The sequence below is a fragment of the Crinia signifera genome, chromosome 5, assembly GCF_055691185.1.
Source record: "Crinia signifera chromosome 5, ASM5569118v1, whole genome shotgun sequence".
NCBI classification, from domain to species: Eukaryota; Metazoa; Chordata; class Amphibia; order Anura; family Myobatrachidae; genus Crinia; species Crinia signifera.
The window spans coordinates 23,058,688-23,077,666 of NC_139221.1; the positions used below are offsets into that span (position 1 = coordinate 23,058,688).

The following is an 18,979-nucleotide window of genomic DNA, read 5'->3' on the forward strand; positions in this document are numbered from 1 at the left end:
GACCAAGGCAAGTGTGACACCCACAGACCCGCCGCCGGTGGAGGAAGGTGAGTACGTCTATTGTATAAACATTGCAAGACCTCAAATTAGGCCGCATGGGCGGTTTGGTTAGCATTATTACCTCCCAGTACTGGGTATGGGTCATAGGGTCAACACTGCGAAGGTTGGAAGGTCGACAAGCATTCAGTCAACAATGGGAAGATCGACAGTCAAAAAGGTTGACATGAGTTTCTTGCGTTTTTTTTGTCCCAAATTTTGACATGGAGACCGCATCAGTGTTGCCGTCTACCCTCGCCTGGCGCGCTGCACTGACTGTGTTTCGGGCATGGTGCCTCCCTATGCTCGACAGACTGTAATATTCTCCCTCCATGCCCAAGTGAATGGCAGGGTAGGAAATACCGCCTGTCGGCACAAATATTACTCATGTTGACCTTTTGACCGTCATTGTCGACCTAATGCTTATGTTGACCTTCCGACCCTTTTGACCTTAGCCAAGTCCACTTATTTCATGTGTCATCCTAAGTCTGGTCGACGGAATGTACAGTGTGTCGACCGTCGTAGTGTCCGTCTTCAGTAGAACTCCCATGTTGGTAAATAAACCCTTTACCGGTAAAAAGAAGTCTCTGTGTCCATTGGTGTCTATGGGGTTTTGCAAAATGCTATTCGGTGGGGTGGGGGGTAGGGTTCCCTTATTCCTAGTGAACAAGTCTGAATCAGGCCGTCACTGAGGTCATCTATCCGTATACTAATAAACAGATGAATACAATCTGGTGCATGAATAAAAGCGTTCTGTTTTGCGGCTGTTGTATGGTGCGCGTACAGTATGTTGCATTGAAGGAGGGATATAACTGTTTGTTTGGTGGTTATACAGTAGCTGCTAAGCCTTCGAAGACAAAAGGACACGTCACTTTGCTGGTTGATGAAGAGCAGGATAAAAAAAAGAAGGACGCCAAGAAGGGCCTGGACATTGTTAAACCGAAGCCAAAGGAGGGACCGAAACTGGCAACGCTGCAGGTACAGAAACATAATTACCTGTGACAATGAGGGCAATGATTAGCTGGCTGCCTCACATCACTGAGGTCCTGGGTTTGATTCCCACCAGGGCCTGTCTGAGTGGGGTTTGTGTTCTACCTGTGTTTGTGTGACTTTCCTCTGACAATCCAAAACCTTAGTGGTAAGGTAATTGGCTACTGACATATGAACCCTACTGTAAGTGTGTACATGTGGGAGGCAATGTTGGGCAGGATTCCCAATGAGTTGATTATAGGAGTAAAATATTTCTAACAAAGGGTAAATGCATGCTGCACTGTAGGTGGGGCAGATGCATACTTACCTACTTTTTCTTTCGCCCAGAGAGCAGATCCGATACTGCTGATAGGAGGGGCGGGATAAGGCTGATGTCCCTAAAGTCCCACCCCCATGCCACTCAAATGAGGCAATTCACGGGCCCTTGGATTGGGGTAGGGGCGAAAATGCAGCAAAATTTATGCCGTGGACCCGCAACATCCCGGACTTGGTGCAGAAGAGGGGGGGCAAAGCTGGAGACTTGCCTACCTTCCCGGGAGGGCCAGGAGGGGGACCCAATTTTTAGGAGCCTCCTGACCATTCCAGGAGGGAAGGCAAGTATGGGCAGATGTAACATGTACAGAGAGAGTTAGATTTGGGTGGGGTGGGTTCAAAGTGAAATCTAAATTGCAGTGTAAGAATAAAGCAGCCAGTATTTACCCTGCACAGAAACAATATAACTCACACAAATCTAAAGGCCCCCATACACTACACGATTTGGGCCCGATTTCACCAGATTCTGGAGGATCGGGCTGAGAAATCGGGTGAAATTGCCCAAATCGTGTAGGGTATGACATCCAATCTGATCCGATGCGCGGTCCCGTGCGCATCGGATCAGATCTGGATGTCGGACGGTCTGCACATAAGATAAATCTTATGTGCAGCCGGCATTGAGCTGGTCTGTGGGCGTGGGGACCGGAGAGCAGGGTCCGGTCCATGTGTGATGAGAGAGTGTAGTCACCTAGCGGCAGGAGAGGTGGCGGAGAGCGGGGTCCGGTCCAGCTGCAGGAGGGGTAGTGAGCTAGTGTGTGGACTGGAGTCTAGGTAGCGGCAGCTGCAGGCGGGGAGCATGGAGTGCACGGCGCATAATAACAGAGTCCGGGTAGCGGCGAGAATGGGAAACATCCTATTCAAAAGACTGGGCGGACGCTGATTGGCCGAGAGCTCAGCCAATCAGCGTCCGCCCTGCCCGCCCAGTCTTTTGAATAGGATGTTTCCTATTCTCCCGCTCGCCGCTACCCGGACTGTTATGCGCCGTGCGCTCCGTGCTCCCCGCCTGCAGCTGCCGCTACCTAGTCTCAGCTGGACGTGCTCCTCTCCTGCAGCTGGACTGGACCCCGCTCCCCGCCACCTCTCCTGCCGCTAGGTGACTACCCTCTCTCATCACACATGGACCGGACCGGACCCTGCTCTCTGGTCTCTGGTCCCCGCTCCCCCAGACGGACCCTGACGCCCCCCCCTGCCTGCAAGCTCCCCCAGACCCTGCTCTCCCACAGCTCCCCCGGATTTACATGTGATAAATCGATCCGATTTATCACATGTAAAAAATGGCACATCAAGTGCCAAATCATATCAGGAGCTGCCGGGGGAGCTCAGGGGAAGTCGGGGCCGACATTAGGCTGACTTGTCCTTTGGACAAGTCGGCGTAGTGTATGGGGGCCTTAACTCTCACTGCATCTGTTACATCTGCCCCACCTGCGGCGCAGCATGGTCTTGTCCATTTGAGAAAGATTTTGCATTTGCGATCAACTCTGAATTAGGCTCATAGATAGTAAGTGTCATTGACCATGGACGAATGTGAGTAACCACATACTCTATGTAACGCAGTGCAGGATATGTGAGCACTATATAAATAACTGTCATCCTGACTAATAACAATATATTGTACTGTGTGTGTGTAATACATCAGTGCCTGGCCATGCTGTTCTGCCCACTGGGAGGGGCTTGTACATATCAGTGCCTGGCCATGCTGCTCTGCCCACTTCTTAGCATTAGGGGAGGGGCTTGCACATATCAGTGCCTGGCCATGCTGTTCCACCCACTGGGAGGGGCTTGCACATATCAGTGCCTGGCCATGCTGTTCCACCCACTTCGGAGCATATGGGGAGGGGCTTGCACATATCATTGACCCCATCCCCCGATGCTTAGTGCACTATACAAACCCCATTATCTGGTGACCTGTACACGTGTGCTGCAATCTATGTTGGAAAGTGTACACGGCAGACCTTCTCTGATGACTAGTATACAATACCATCATCACTGATAACCATTACTGACCCCGTTCCCCTTGTTATAATATACTGCCCACCATGTCTTTGTGTCTCAGATATATGATGGGGAACTGGAGAGCGAATTTCACAACTTTGAAGACTGGGTCAGGACGTTTGAGCTGCTGAGAGGCAAAGCCAACGATGAAGACCACAGCGTCCATGACGACAGGATTGTCGGCAAATTCAAGGTACGGTAATCTACTAAAATCATGTACTAATGTCGCCAGTATATAAATACACAAAGTCACCTTGGGTGCTACGGTTTAGGGGCCTCTGTAACACTAACAATAATAACCCCTTCAGTGGCAATCCCGAGAATTTACCAGGCTGTGCCTCAGTGCCCAGTCTGGCAAGCCCAGAAAATTCTCGGGATTGCCACTGTTTAAAGCGCTGCTGAGTTCAATCACTGAACTCAGGCAGCTTCAGCGCTGCCCACTTCCCTCCCCTCTGTCGCGCCTCCTCCTCTCTCCTCTTCCCTTCTCCCCTCCGGCTTTTCTATTGAAGTCTCCGGCGCCGGCTTATGACAAGCCAGCTGCCGGGGCGCAGGTTCAGGCAGCGGCTGATCGACAGTTCAGCGGAGCTGCCCAGACCCAGGTAAGCAGTGGTGTTTTTTTTAAAGGAAGTGCTCCCCCCAAAAAACTCCACCACTGAAGGGGATAATAATTTTAATAATACTAATAACACAGGTAATATTTTCTCTTTAAAGGGCTGTTTCAGCATTTCTAAGAGTATGGATGATTTATCGAGCTCTATGGACACCCGACAGCTGAAAATCCTGCAGGGGATCCCCCAAAACCACTCTGTTAAGGTCCTCATCCGTGTCTATATTGTTTCTGTAAGTATTCCCAGTTTATTCTGACCGATACATTTATCATTTGGCTATTGCTGCGATAGAATGAGTAAATGTCCCTATATATTTAACAGTATGTACAGTATTTCCTTTTCTTGTCATTTCTTTAGAGACTGAGAGTCTTTTTATGGACAGTAGCAACAGTGATAATAAGAACACAGGTAATTTCACATATGCTCACCCTTCGATGTAGAGAATTAGACTTGGAATTTCTCCAGCGCTCAGTTGTCAAGTATTGCTTCACTAGTGTAAAGCTTTAGATGCTCCTCTCGGCATATGCCGGTGTAGCCAGCCAATGGTTAGGTATAGATTGTACCTTCGCTTGCCACGGCGGAAAAGGAGATATTGTATAGTGTGGATGTCCAAGTTCTCTGGTGCAGAGTGAGCGCACTTGGTGGAACAGCTGATGGCCGGCAGCGTGGGGGGATCCGCTGCACTTCAGCTGAGAGATGAGGCTGGGAAGCGATGGTGTGGCGGCAGGTAATTACCTGTGCTAGTGATAAAGCGACTTGTCAGCGCCGCTTACCTGCGGCTGGGGATGAAGCCGGCGTATGGCTGCAGACAGCCTGTAGCGTGTGCAGGCTGTGCGGGTACTGTTATAGCAGCTGGCAGGGTCCGGTGGTAAGCGGGGACGCCGCACTGATGCCGGCCAGATGATGGAGGTGCACGGCAGTAGCGGGTTCCAGGGAGATGTTCAAATCAGCGTGTGGCGGCAATAAACGGCAGCGTGTAGGGAGCTGCGCCTCTGTTGTAGATTGACAAGTGTCTGCTTGCGTGGATCAAGTGGGTATGACGTCAACGCGTTTCGTCCCCTTCAGTCAAGTGGGAACTTTTTCAAGACGGATGGTGTGTGTGTCTTTGGAAGCTTTATTTAAAGGGAGGTAATTGGCTTTAATTGGCAAATTGCAAGCACTCGAAACAGGCGATATTTCACCTCATCGGATATCTGTTTGTACATAATAATTGTTGCGACCATGCTTAAATAACATAGCCATTTATAACATAAAAGCAATAAACAGTGTGTCCTTTAACTTAAGTTCATTAATGCACTATAATAAGGCACTATACCTAACATCAATAAAATAAAAAACATTTACATATATATAAAAAAATCTGATTTTCTGTCGCAATGAGAAGAATGTAGACACAATATATGTAGGATAGACTTATGCTTAATAAATTTGTTTAATCCAAAAAGCGTTGGATAAACATCGATGAATACTCACAATATTACGAATATATATTCCTATACATAGTTTATATAGGAGGAATTATTGTATCATCTATGGAGAAGAAATTAATATAAATAATCTAGATGGAAGAGAGATCATTATATGTTGTCGATATGTATATCAAAAGGGAAATTTTAAATGTATATAAAGAAAACTTTTCAAACAAAAGTAAAAAATAACAATAAAAATAAATTAGTTAGAGAGTACAGCAGTAATTCTATAATAATCAATAAGTGCATATTTGCACTGAGAGGTATTAATGCAGAGAAAAAATAGTCCTCAAATCCATTGAGGGGAGGAGTAATCATCTAATTACTTCACATATACAACAATTTATTTAGAGTAATATTTTAAGATATAGACATTCGAATTTGGTAGAACAATAGATTGGGGAACAGCCTAAAGTAATTTTAATAATTCACAGGAATATATATACTTCTTTTATTTATATTTTCTTATTGTACAGTTTAGATGACACTTTTATATTATATTGATGTATCGATTTAGGTTTTAATTCAGAGATGACTAGTGGTTTCTCAGGGGGTGGGGTAAGTGGGGTCTAGCACACCCGGCATGTCACCCCAGAGGGAGCATGTCGGGTAGATCCCTGTCACTCCATCCCATGAGAAACAGATGTTGTAGGTGATTGTAAAGGGGGACTTTTATGATTAATCTAGACAAGTAAAATTCCTCCTATATAAACTATGTATAGGAATATATATTCGTAATATTGTGAGTATTCATCGATGTTTATCCAACGCTTTTTGGATTAAACAAATTTATTAAGCATAAGTCTATCCTACATATATTGTGTCTACATTCTTCTCATTGCGACAGAAAATCAGATTTTTTTATATATATGTAAATGTTTTTTATTTTATTGATGTTAGGTATAGTGCCTTATTATAGTGCATTAATGAACTTAAGTTAAAGGACACACTGTTTATTGCTTTTATGTTATAAATGGCTATGTTATTTAAGCATGGTCGCAACAATTATTATGTACAAACAGATATCCGATGAGGTGAAATATCACCTGTTTCGAGTGCTTGCAATTTGCCAATTAAAGCCAATTACCTCCCTTTAAATAAAGCTTCCAAAGACACACACACCATCCGTCTTGAAAAAGTTCCCACTTGACTGAAGGGGACGAAACGCGTTGACGTCATACCCACTTGATCCACGCAAGCAGACACTTGTCAATCTACAACAGAGGCGCAGCTCCCTACACGCTGCCGTTTATTGCCGCCACACGCTGATTTGAACATCTCCCTGGAACCCGCTACTGCCGTGCACCTCCATCATCTGGCCGGCATCAGTGCGGCGTCCCCGCTTACCACCGGACCCTGCCAGCTGCTATAACAGTACCCGCACAGCCTGCACACGCTACAGGCTGTCTGCAGCCATACGCCGGCTTCATCCCCAGCCGCAGGTAAGCGGCGCTGACAAGTCGCTTCATCACTAGCACAGGTAATTACCTGCCGCCACACCATCGCTTCCCAGCCTCATCTCTCAGCTGAAGTGCAGCGGATCCCCCCACGCTGCCGGCCATCAGCTGTTCCACCAAGTGCGCTCACTCTGCACCAGAGAACTTGGACATCCACACTATACAATATCTCCTTTTCCGCCGTGGCAAGCGAAGGTACAATCTATACCTAACCATTGGCTGGCTACACCGGCATATGCCGAGAGGAGCATCTAAAGCTTTACACTAGTGAAGCAATACTTGACAACTGAGCGCTGGAGAAATTCCAAGTCTAATTCTCTACATCGAAGGGTGAGCATATGTGAAATTACCTGTGTTCTTATTATCACTGTTGCTACTGTCCATAAAAAGACTCTCAGTCCTGGACATTTTCTTCATTATAAAAAGTGAATATCCCACAAATTGATTGTAGCATAGTGAACTATTAAGTGTCTGCTGCCAACGATCTTTTATATTCAATCGGATACCACCAATTGGTGTATTGTTCATATATACAACTACACCCAATTATGAAATTGTTTTATTAATTTTATGTCTGTAAATGCCATGCTATTTTTTTCTATTTTTCATATAAAATAATCTAAATATAAACAGTGTGTCCATCATTCATTCATCTTATACCACCCACTAGTGTGTTTACTGTTTTATTCATTTGTTTAAAAACAGCAGCGCAATTTACTCCAATACCCCCCCTCCCTATTCTTCTCTTTGTGTGAGTCGGGACAGACTCACAGGAGTATATGCTGCAGCTGTACTAACCTAAATTTATAAAATACATTAGAATTTTTCTTGTATTGCCTAGCGCCGGGAAGTGTGTTTTAGGGTGTTCCCAGTTTTGGGTCTCCCTGTTACATACCCACCCCCCAGTTATTTCTTTAGAGACGTTTACTTTGTGATTTATTACCACCAATATGTAAATGAGGGGGAGGGGTCACATTTACCTGCATTTCAATGACCATAGATGACCTTTGCTGTTAGAACTAACTTTACGAACACCAAACTCTCCCAGACCACTATGCAGAGTAAAGCCCCATACACACTGGGTGACTTGCATGTGTACGGGGAAGCGATGAGTGGTGAGCGCTGCTGCTCGCCCCCGTATTATTGCTGCTGACCGCCACTCATCTGCTGGTCTGATTGACAGAAGGCGGCCATTTTGGGGCATGCCACCGCCATTTTCTGGGAGTTCACCGGAAAATGCAGGTGTTCCCCAGCCATTGGGAAGTCATCAGCGCCCCCCCTTCCCCCCCACGTGTAGTCCAGCCTTACTCTGAGCTGCGAACAGGGCTAAATCATTCGTTGGTGAATGGATTTCTCCCTACATGCACGGCGGCAAATGAATTGTAGCCGTGCACATGGGCGGTATTTCGCCCCGGGCGGGGCTTAGTTTACCTGATCGATGGGCTCCAAATATATACGCAGCCCAGCAATCCATTCTGAATCAGGCCCCAAGAATAGAAATGGCACTGAATAAAATGGCCGCTGCTCCCGCCCTTGGAATCCAAACCCCGCCCATTATGTAAATATCCTTATAATTAAAGATTATAGAGCCCGAAGCGTGGCGAGCGCAGCGAGCCCTGCGAGGGGACGCGGTTACCTTCACAGGTATCCGCTTCCCCTCGCGGGCTTCACAGGTGTCGGTGGCTCGCTGCGCTCGCCACACTTTCTATTCTCAACTCCACGCCGACATGGATAGTGGGGGTATGAAAAGGTCATAGGACGCGTACCGCTGCGCTCACCACGCTTCGGGTTGACGTGGATAGTGGAATTAACAAGGTCGACAGCTGTTATGTCGACTAGTGTCATTGTGAACAGGTTTAGGATGTTTTGCACAGTGCACCCCTATGTACCACTACACCCTACCAAATTCAGACGCATTAGCGTCTGAATCCAGATAACCCCCTTCTTAGCGGCTTGCAAGGACTCGGGATTCAGATGCTAAAGCGTCTCAATTGTAGCGTGTACATTACGCTACGCTGATAGTGTAGCGCTGCAATGAGAACAGCTATAGTGGCACACGCACACGCTACGCTGGTAATGTAGCGCTGAGAACAGGATAACAGCTAGATGCAGTAGTAGGAGAAGGTAATAAGTGCGGAGTGAAGGTGACACTCAGGGGATGAGCAGAGCGTGGAGATTAAATAAGACATGGAGAGGATGTGAGTTGAGTGTCTTAGTGATTTAGAGGTGTGGGTGAGGGCCTTAAACTGGATTATGCAGGGGAACAGGATCCAGTGAAGGAGTTTAAGGAGACTCCTTCACTTATTGGATCAACCCATTTTAAATGACTTACATTCTGCCTGAATGATGGGATCCCATAGTTTGAACTCCCACCATTTTGGTGAAGATAGAGAACACTGACACTGTTTAAGACTTCATGTCCAGGTGATTTTCTCTCCCCTCCATGGTGGCCAAGTCTCCTCTAACCTCAGCCACCTAGAACTGGATCAGGACTTCATACTGAAGGGGTGCACTCATGGTCTACAGGATCATCAGTGCGGCCACTTCTAGTATGCTTACAGTATATTAGCAATAGGATCAGTGGAGGAGACATGGAAGCTCATGATGATACCACTGACTACGGCAGGTGGCAGGCAGACCATGATGGGGAAAGGGAAGCAGGATCTACTGTCCCTCACAGCTGCCATGCTACCCACCTTGCCAGACCAGTCATTGGGCCTGATTCAGGGTCACTATAACCGGCTGAACCCTTTGCTGGGTCACTCCCCACTTTGTGCCCGCTAAAATTTGTGGTCACATTGCTAAAGAGCAACAGTTTGGCAGGGAAGCACTCGCACGTGACCGGTAGCCACTTGGCTATGTAGCCGAGCTGCGAATCCAGACACAGCCCGGCCATGTTTCGGGTAAGAGCGGTAGCATGTGACATCCCCTCCCATGGAGCGGCCTGGGCCCGCCCCCCCCCCCTCCCCCAATGGTCCATTGCCACAGCTCTTCAACAGTCCATTGCCAGCCCAGTTGTTGCCCTTTTCACCAAACCCTCAGCACCACCACCACCTCCATCAGAACTTATACTGTGATTATGAGTCGATCGTAGTTTAAGTGCTCTTGTACGCTCACTGTCGAAAACCAATTTTGCCCGATCTGCGACTGAGTCTGAATCAGGTTCATTGGCCACTCGTGTTTTCCATAATGTGACTTACTATCTACCCCCCTGTCCAGATGCCATCACAGAAGAAGACATAGAGAATTAACTAGAACACATTCTGTAATGATGCGTAAAATAAGTCACTGCAGCCGCTGATTCTGTCTACAACACCTGCTGCGTCCAATTGTTCACCGCAAGCGCTACTGTCTTCCGCAGGGAATCAATCTCAGCCCGGCCGACCCAGATGGCAAATCTGATCCCTACATCGTCCTCCGGCTGGGCAAGACGGAAATAAAGGATCGGGACAATTATATCCCCAAACAGTTAAACCCGGTGTTCGGACGGTAAGCTGCTCACGTACAGAGAAGGAATTAATGTTGTTTATGTTTCATCCCGCTCGTCTCCAAATTAATTGCTTCAAGAAAATAAAATAGTATCTGATATATAAGCTTCTTTTTTTTTAATTAAAACTGAATATTTATTACCGCACACCGAACAAAGGAAATCTGAATTCTAGGATAATGTGGGAGATAAATTCTGGTCAAAGTAATTAATGGCTATTGCAGACGCGTCCTATTTGCAGCCTGATAGTTGCATATTTCTAAATTGTTTACAGAATATCCTGGTTATTGCACCTATCCATTGCTGTACATTATTGCAGCAATAAGAACATTTATGGTTGATTTATCAAACAGTGTGGAGTGGTTGGTCCACTTTGGCACTCTTTTCACTGCTTGATACAAGCCCCTATATACAGTATGGGAGGCTTCTGAAAATCAAGTGGCCCTGCCAGCCTTCTGGGATTATGGTCAAGTCTCCCAGAGCCAGATTCCATTGCCCACATACCCCCCCCCCCCCCCCCCCCCACACACACACACACACACTCTCTCTCTCTCTCTCCCCTTCCCCTGGCAACTATCTGTGACCTTCAGTGGCTCATGTTCCAAACAGGGAAGAGCCCAGTGCCCTGTGGTAGGGGAAGAAGCGGGGATCCACCAATGGCCTTCCGTCTCACCACGGCTCAGTCACCACAGAGTGTAGCAGACTGGAGGATATTCTGTGTGTCCCAGGCACCGTGTGTCCCAGATGCTAGAAATCTACAAAGCTCCTCCGTGACCCTTGGGCAAATCCGGTGCCTGTGTCACATGTTCCTTTTGCCCCCCCAGTTGTGGCCCTGCTGTCTTTTCATGAATACTTGTGACTTAAGGTGCCCATACATTAGTCCGATTTGGGCTGATTTCACCCGATCCTGACAGATCGGCCAGAGAAATCAGCCCAAATTGGATGTGTTTGACATCCGCCTCGGGTCCGATGTGTGGTGCCTTTCCTATCAAACCTAAATCGAGTGGCTCAGGGGGATCAGAAGACCATTCACTGCTGCGATACATTGCATAGTGTATGGTCAACTTCAGACTAGTAGATTTTTCGGCATCTGGAAGTTTATACGCACTTCATATTATTATAAATGCCAAGTCTCAGACCTCAGAGAGATTTCCTCAGAGCTGTCACCATTGCCATCGGATATGTCAAATATTCAGAAATTCTTTTAAGATGTAAAACAATCCTGTTTCATCCTGGAACGCTGGATATAAATCCATAGGTTATGTCACGTTATTCATGACAAGATGTGAAAACGAAATCCCTAACAAAGGAAGGAAGACAGTGAACTTTACTCGCTGCGGTTTTTGTTTAGTAATGTCATCTAATTAGTTGTTTTACAGTTCTTTGAATTATTTACTGTTACGCTCGGACACAAGACTCATTTCTCTTCTCCGGTTTTACCAGGTCGTTTGAAATGCAGGCCACTTTCCCGAAGGAATCTCTTTTAAATATCTTGATCTACGACTACGATCTGATTGGGACGGATGACCTCATCGGCGAGACAAAAATTGATCTAGAAAACCGATTCTACAGCAGACACCGGGCAACCTGCGGCTTGCAAAGTCAATATGAAATGTAAGGAGTCTGCGTGGTTACAGTTCGCAAAATTCCTAATGAGGATGAATGTGTCTGAGTAAGATATTCTTGTGCTAGGGTTTAATTGCAGTTTTACGAGCTTAGTGGAAAGGGTTTCAGACCAAATAAATCAACAATGTCCACGTCCTGGTTCTAAGCAAAATTCCAGAAGTCTGTTTCCATTTTTCCTATGTCTTACCTTGTAGAGAAGGATACAACGCGTGGCGGGACAGCACCAAACCGACAGAAATACTGACCAAACTGTGCAAAGACAATAAGCTGAGTGCCCCAATATTCCGACCGGGCCAAATACAGATCGGGAGTAAGATCTTTTCAGGACAAACTATGTTTGATGAGGATGGTGAGTACATGATATACCCTAGTTATAAGCTATACATCTCTTATATATTTAGCCAGATCTGTCACTCATCCCCTGTGTGTATAACGCTGGGCGGGGTTACAAGAGTGATTGACATAGTTTCTGCCTTAGGACGCCCCCCCCGCCCAGCGTTATACACAAACCCGCCCCCTCTAGGGAAAAGACCAGCGTTATACACACCACCACCCCCTTAGAAAACACCTCCCCCCGCCCACAGCCAGGGCTACAGCACACTCCCCCCATCCACCTTTATACACCACAGCCAACTGATGTAGGTGAGCGGCGGGTCCCCTGGCCTGGTGTGACCTCTGGGGTCTGCAGCATCGGTCGCACTACTCAACCTCTACATACAGTAGCTTCAAGGGAAATGTGAACTTTGTTTATGACAAATCATACTTTATAAACGCCAGTCCTGGACCTCTGTCTGGGCCCGGACTGGAGTCCCTGCAGTTCCCCTTTGATAGCTGTTGGTTATATGTGCTGGATAATTCTGTGCAGAAGAGACCAATGCATCTTATATACGGAGCTCCCGGGAGCAGCCTGCCGGTAAGTGTACGACCTGCGCCTCTGCTTTGACATTTGATCTATTTCTTCTGCCTCCTGACAGATGAGAAAGTGGAATCGTACGAACACCTCGCCCTGAAAGTCCTGCGTACCTGGCGAGAGATCCCGGGAATTGGCTGTAACCTTGTTCCGGAGCACATTGAGACCCGGCCTCTGTATCACAGGAATAGGCCAGGAATGGAGCAGGTATGAATAGTGAATCAAAAAGATCGCCAGGGCTGGATTTGTAAGGATCACGTAACCATTGCTGTGACTGCATGTGATGTATCGTATGCGATTCTGCTGCCCGGGAAGCCAGGCACTCAGGGGATTGCATGCGACATCTCCCCTCGCAGAAGCCACATAGTCTATGGGGGCATCGGATCCTTTGCATAGTGATCAGAGTAATCCCCAGATTACTCAGGATGTCTGGCAAAATCACGCTGCTGGGTCCAGTAACGCGGCATTTCTGGGCTGGAAATAGCTATACAGCTCATGTGTTAGTTCAGCCATTGTTATTGAAATAACGCGAATGAAGAAACAGGAGCAATTGTGATGGCGCTGCCTGAAAGTACGCATATGACACCGTAATGGAAGCCCCAAGATAGCGTATTTTTGTACAACAATTTGCAATCAACCTGTACTTTCTTAACCCTTTTGAGTGCCAACATCTCAAAATATCCGCTAAAAGTGCCAGCGTCGCTCACATTTGTTATATAAATTCAAATAAAAAATGTTTTGTAAATAAAGATTATATTTCCTGTATAAGGTGACATTAACGGTCATTACGATGAATAGAAATGTTTGCTCGGCAATTTTCACACCTAGTTTGACAAATTCACTTGTCACTCAAAGGGTTAAAGAAACTCCTATGCCCTGCAGGAATGACCTTTGCCCCAGTCTGACACCGCGTCCTGAGCTATATACTGTATATTCCTTTCCCCTATACTACTGTAGCTGCTAATTCTGATTATTGGTGGTATAAACCAATATCCAAACAGAGCAAAGTGACCATTAGAAGTACAATTACTCTTCTTGGTAGAGCCATGTTGCCAGGGTCTATAGAAAGTGATCAAGCAGCCATACAGGGGCAATTGCTACCCCTGTATGGGGCCTTTAATTGGCACTATGAAATGATGCCCTAATAGTGCCATGGAAGCAGTGGCGTAGCTACGTTTTGGGCGCCCCCCCGCCGTTAGGGGGGGCGCACATACCCACCCCCCGCCGCCACCCCGTCAAGCACGCCACCCCGTCGCCCCGCCGCCTATGCTAACCCCCTCCCCCGCAGTCTTACCTATCGCGCTGCGCTGGTCCCGGCGGCTCCGTTCTTCTGCTGAGGACCACCACAAAATGGCCGCCCCCATACAGCAGACAGTTTCAGAGAACAGTCTGCTATATGGGGGCGGCCATTTTGTGGTGGTCCTCATCAGAAGAACGGAGCCGCCGGGACCAGCGAGATACATAAGTCTGCGGGGGATGGGGGGGGGTTACTATAGCACCGCAGCCCCCGGCGCCCCCACATGCACAGCGCCCCTCCGCGGTGGCGGGGGCTGCGGTGCTATAGTTACGCCCCTGCATGGAAGAATTGGCACTATTGCAGTAACAAAAAATAAGGCCTCCAGTGGTCAGATGTGGTATTGCAGTTGTCTATTTATGTTTTGCATAAGAAGTCTTACTGTAGCTTAATAATTAATTTGCTGAAACGCACCAGGGTTATAAGTTATAGTATAGTAATAACTTTGTGTAGAGGTTAGATAAGTTATGCATCCACCACGTTGACCCGTTGTCTTGGATTTTGAGATTACGGTAAGTGGTGAAATGATTAAAAAAAAGGAATTTTAAAAAATCCCCCTTATATAACCTTCATATATCCAATATGCCAGCACTCCATGGGGGAAATTTAATAGAGAGATTCAGTGTGAGATTTCCCCTCATCTAGCGCATCGTCTCCTAACCCCCTCCCCCTCACAGTCGCAGCAGTTACCATGGCTGACTGTTGGAATGTGATAATGCCCCTTTATAAAGCTCCACAAAGCTCACCTGTGATATTCCGCAATAATTTTATCCACGTCATTATCCCAGTGCCGGCTTTCTCATGTCTACATAATTCCTGTCGGCATCCAATAATGAAAATGCCTTTATGTACTATGCAGTAATGTAACATCCAGTCTGGGTTCTGTGTTCCTGTAGGGCAGGATTCAGATGTGGGTGGACATGTTCCCGACAGATCTGCCACTTCCCGGCCCGCCTGTGGATATCGCACCACGGAAACCGAAAGGGTAATTATGTAACCGACGCGTTTCCTACGCCCCTGGGAAACTTCTATTCATTTTATTAGTGATACAGAGAGACTTTAGATTTTCTCGTAATGTACAGTAAGTGATAAATATGCTTAGCTATTTGTTGTCTGTTTAATCATTAATTATCATTTTTGTATCGCTGGCCGTTCGTTAGTTGATTGACAGGAAGCCGGCGTTTGGGGGTGGTACCCAGCTGTTTTCTGGGAGTGTCAGGAAACACGTAGGCATGCCCAGGTGTTTTAGAGGAAGTCATGTGACGTCTGCTTCGGCCCCCATCAGACTGGCGGTGGCTATTGTTATGCTGCCACGACCTGCCTTATCCCGCCGCCGCATCTGTGGCCTGGAGTCGGGACCCGCAGATCTACTATTTACAGCAGTTTTTGAGGATGCTAGAGGAGGCAGTGGTGGCCTCCTCTAGTATCCTTAAAAACGGTCTGCTGTAAGGGGGTGGCCATTTTTAAGGAACATTGGGGCAGATGTATTAAGCCTGGGGAAGAGATAAACTGGAGATAAAGCGGAGATAAAGTGAAAGGAGAAAAAGCACCAGCCAATCAACTGTGTTTTAAAATGACAGTTGGTAGTTGATTGGCTGGTGCTTTATCTCCTTTCACTTTATCTCCACTTTATCTCCAGTTTATCTCTTCCTTAGGCTTAATACATCTGCCTCAATTTGTCATAAGGAGCCAGAAGGAGTGCCGGGACGCAGACAAATTAGATCTGTGGGGTCCCGGCCACAGAGTGACGCGGACAGGGAGGACGGGTAAGACAGGGCGGGCGGATGAGCTAGGATAAATATACTGGACGGGGGAGCTGAAATTTTCCGGTGGGGGGAAGGCGAAAAATATGGCGCTACGCCACTGTTGGGGGGGCTAACTAGAACGCTCCCTGGCATACATGCGATCGGGATGCAAAGATGCAAACAGTCAGGATTCCGGAGGAAGGATCGTGAGCAATGTTGGGATCCCAGCACCGGTCTGCTAACCGGACAGTATTTCAACTGCCAGCATCCCAACTAAGGTGCAGATGCCCTCTGTGCTACTATCCAATGCGGATCCTGGCATGTCCGGGCAATCAGTACCCCCACCACCTCCTCTCTGCACCAATGATCTGTAACTCACTTGTATATTCGCCCGATGTGGCCACACAGTTATTCTCTAACCTGCCAATGTGAGACTGCCGCTGAGTGTCTCTTACAGAGCTGAAACCAATGTCCGTCTATAACCTGCTGAATAAATCTATTGTACAGATATGAACTGCGAATCATCATCTGGAACACAGAAGACGTGATACTGGAGGACGAGAACATATTCACCGGGCAAAAGTCTAGTGATATCTACGTGAAAGGGTGAGACTGTGACTTCCCATCAGAGATAATGTATAGGACCAGGGTGTGCGTTGTGGGCGAACTAGGACCCCGCACTCATTGTAGATACACCTAGAACTTTCCAGGACTAGCTATTAGAATTAAACATTAGAACCCAAAAATGGGGTCGCTAGCTGAGTACTAGCGGACAGATATATTTGTCATGCAGATGGGCAAATGGTATTGATAAAATGCTAAGAGTGGGGTCATATAATTGGAAACACTAGGGGTTTCATACATTGATATGTCTATAACAGGCTTGACCAAACTGTGGCCCTCCAGCTGTTGTGAAACTACACATCCCAGCATGCCTTGCCCCAGTTTTAGCATTCCCTAATAGCAAAACTGTGGCAAGGCATGATGGGACTTGTAGTTTCACAACAGCTGGAGGACCACAGTTTGGTCATGCCTGGTCTATAACATGGAGTAATAGAACAAGCCGGTTAAAAAAAAATTCATGAAAAACTCACGACCTTGTCATGAGTCTACCTTTTTTCATGTCAGGCTTTTGTCCCTGTAGACCAGGGGTGGGGAACCTTTTGAGGTCCGAGGGCCATTTGCATTGAGGCATTTTGCCTCGGGGGCCATTTAAACAAAAAAAAACCTTACAAATCATCCTGCGGCAGCCGTCTCAAGCTCCGGCGGATGACGCAGGTTACGAGTCGCCGGTCTGTGTGGTCCGGCGGCTGTGCAGGGAGTCTCATACAGGGGAAATCTCGCGAGAGGTCGGTAGCTCTTGCGAGATTTCGCCTGTACTTGACTCGCTGTACAGCCGTCAGGCGGGTGGGCGGGCCACAAAGACCGGCTCCGGGGGGCCGCATACGGCCCACGGGCCGGAGGTTCCCCACCGCTGCTGTAGACGTATCACATGTGAACCTTTTTTCATATGGACCTTGTGACCCTGTTGACTTATTGGCTGTCTATCTAAACACTGTAGATTTATCAGCCAGAACCATTATAAAGCTGATTAAATATTGGTGCCAGGCACAGATGTGTTTGTATGCCCAGCCGGTGACCCGCTCTCTGTCCTAGGTGGCTGAAGGGACTGGAGGATGACGGCCAGGAGACGGACGTCCACTACAACTCTCTGACGGGTGAGGGGAACTTCAACTGGCGCTTTGTGTTCCCGTTCCATTACTTACCTGCCGAGAAGCAAGTTGTGGTCAGCAAGCGGGAAAACATATTCTCTCTGGAGAAGACGGAGCGCAAGATCCCGGCCGTCCTACTGCTCCAGGTGTGGGACTTCGAGAGGCTCTCCTCTGATGACTTCCTGGGTACGTGGTGTTGTTATCGGACATCCAGCTATAGTGACATCCCATACAGATATGCCCACATACCTCTAGTCTCCTGGCTCTTTATACAGCCCTTGTAGTGACGCCATGCTGTGATGTGACTCGGCAGCGCCAAACGTGTTTTCGGGCAACTTTTTTCATTAAGAGGCTTAATTGGTACTTGTGTATTATCTGGCGCCCATCGCATCGCATACCACTAATTAAGGTATGCGATGGGACTCGATTTGAGGGTTTCCAGGGCCGACTATACAATTTTAATATCGCGTCGCATCGCATGCCATTAAAATGGTATGCGATGCGACGCGATTATACCCGATTTTACATTGTACAGGCACCCTGATGCCTGATTCCTATGTTAAATGCACCCCCAGACCCGATTTTAAATTGTACAGCCACCCTAATGGGTGATGAGTATGTTAAATGCCCCCCCATTGTTAACGCCACCCCCCTATCAACGCCAACCCGAAGCATGGCGAGCGGCGGCGGTATGCGTCCTCCGACCTTTTCATACCCCCACTATCCACGTCGGCGTGGAGTTGATTTTATATCGTGTGGCGAGCGCAGCAAGCCATCGAGCCCGAAGCGTGGCGAGCGCAGCAAGCCGCGCGCGGGGACGCGGAATAAATGTGAAGAAATCCGCGTCCGCTCGCCACGCTTCGGGCTCGGTGGCTCGCTGCGCTCGCCACACTATCTAAAATCAACTCCACGCTGACGTGGATAGTGGGGGTATGAAAAGGTCGGAGGATGCGTACCGCCGCCCGCTCGCCACGCTTCGGGTTGGCGTTGATACTGGGGTGGCGTTAACAATGGGGGGGGGGGCATTTCACATAGTTATTACCCATCAGGGTGGGTGTACAATTAAAAATCGGGACTGGGGGTGCATTTAACATAGGAATCAGGCATCAGGGTGCCTGTACAATTAAAAATCGGATCGCATGCGATGCGACCGATTTTTGATTGTACAATGCCCTACAATGGAAATCTTGGGCGCCCAGATAATACACAAGTACCGCTTAATTTTCGCAAAATGGTGTGAATAGGATGCACAGCAGCTTTTGCTGATTAAAATATGAAGCGTGTCTATATTCTGTGTAAGACCGCAGCTGCATTTGCATAAAAAATGCTACATTACAGTAT

At 47.6% G+C, this 18,979-nt stretch overlaps 1 protein-coding gene across 1 annotated transcript in view; it reads left to right on the top strand.

Annotated features, from left to right (window-relative positions):
* The window catches only part of FER1L6 (fer-1 like family member 6), an 89,261-nt gene that overhangs the window by 61,892 nt on the left and 8,390 nt on the right, over positions 1-18,979 (top strand). The window contains exons 27-37 of the mRNA XM_083186774.1: positions 2-47; positions 872-1,014; positions 3,392-3,523; positions 4,042-4,170; positions 10,226-10,353; positions 11,795-11,965; positions 12,172-12,326; positions 12,952-13,094; positions 15,078-15,166; positions 16,434-16,532; positions 17,583-17,824. Of these exons, the coding sequence (XP_083042900.1) occupies positions 2-47; positions 872-1,014; positions 3,392-3,523; positions 4,042-4,170; positions 10,226-10,353; positions 11,795-11,965; positions 12,172-12,326; positions 12,952-13,094; positions 15,078-15,166; positions 16,434-16,532; positions 17,583-17,824 (1,477 nt within the window). The remainder of the gene's footprint in view (position 1; positions 48-871; positions 1,015-3,391; positions 3,524-4,041; positions 4,171-10,225; positions 10,354-11,794; positions 11,966-12,171; positions 12,327-12,951; positions 13,095-15,077; positions 15,167-16,433; positions 16,533-17,582; positions 17,825-18,979) is intronic.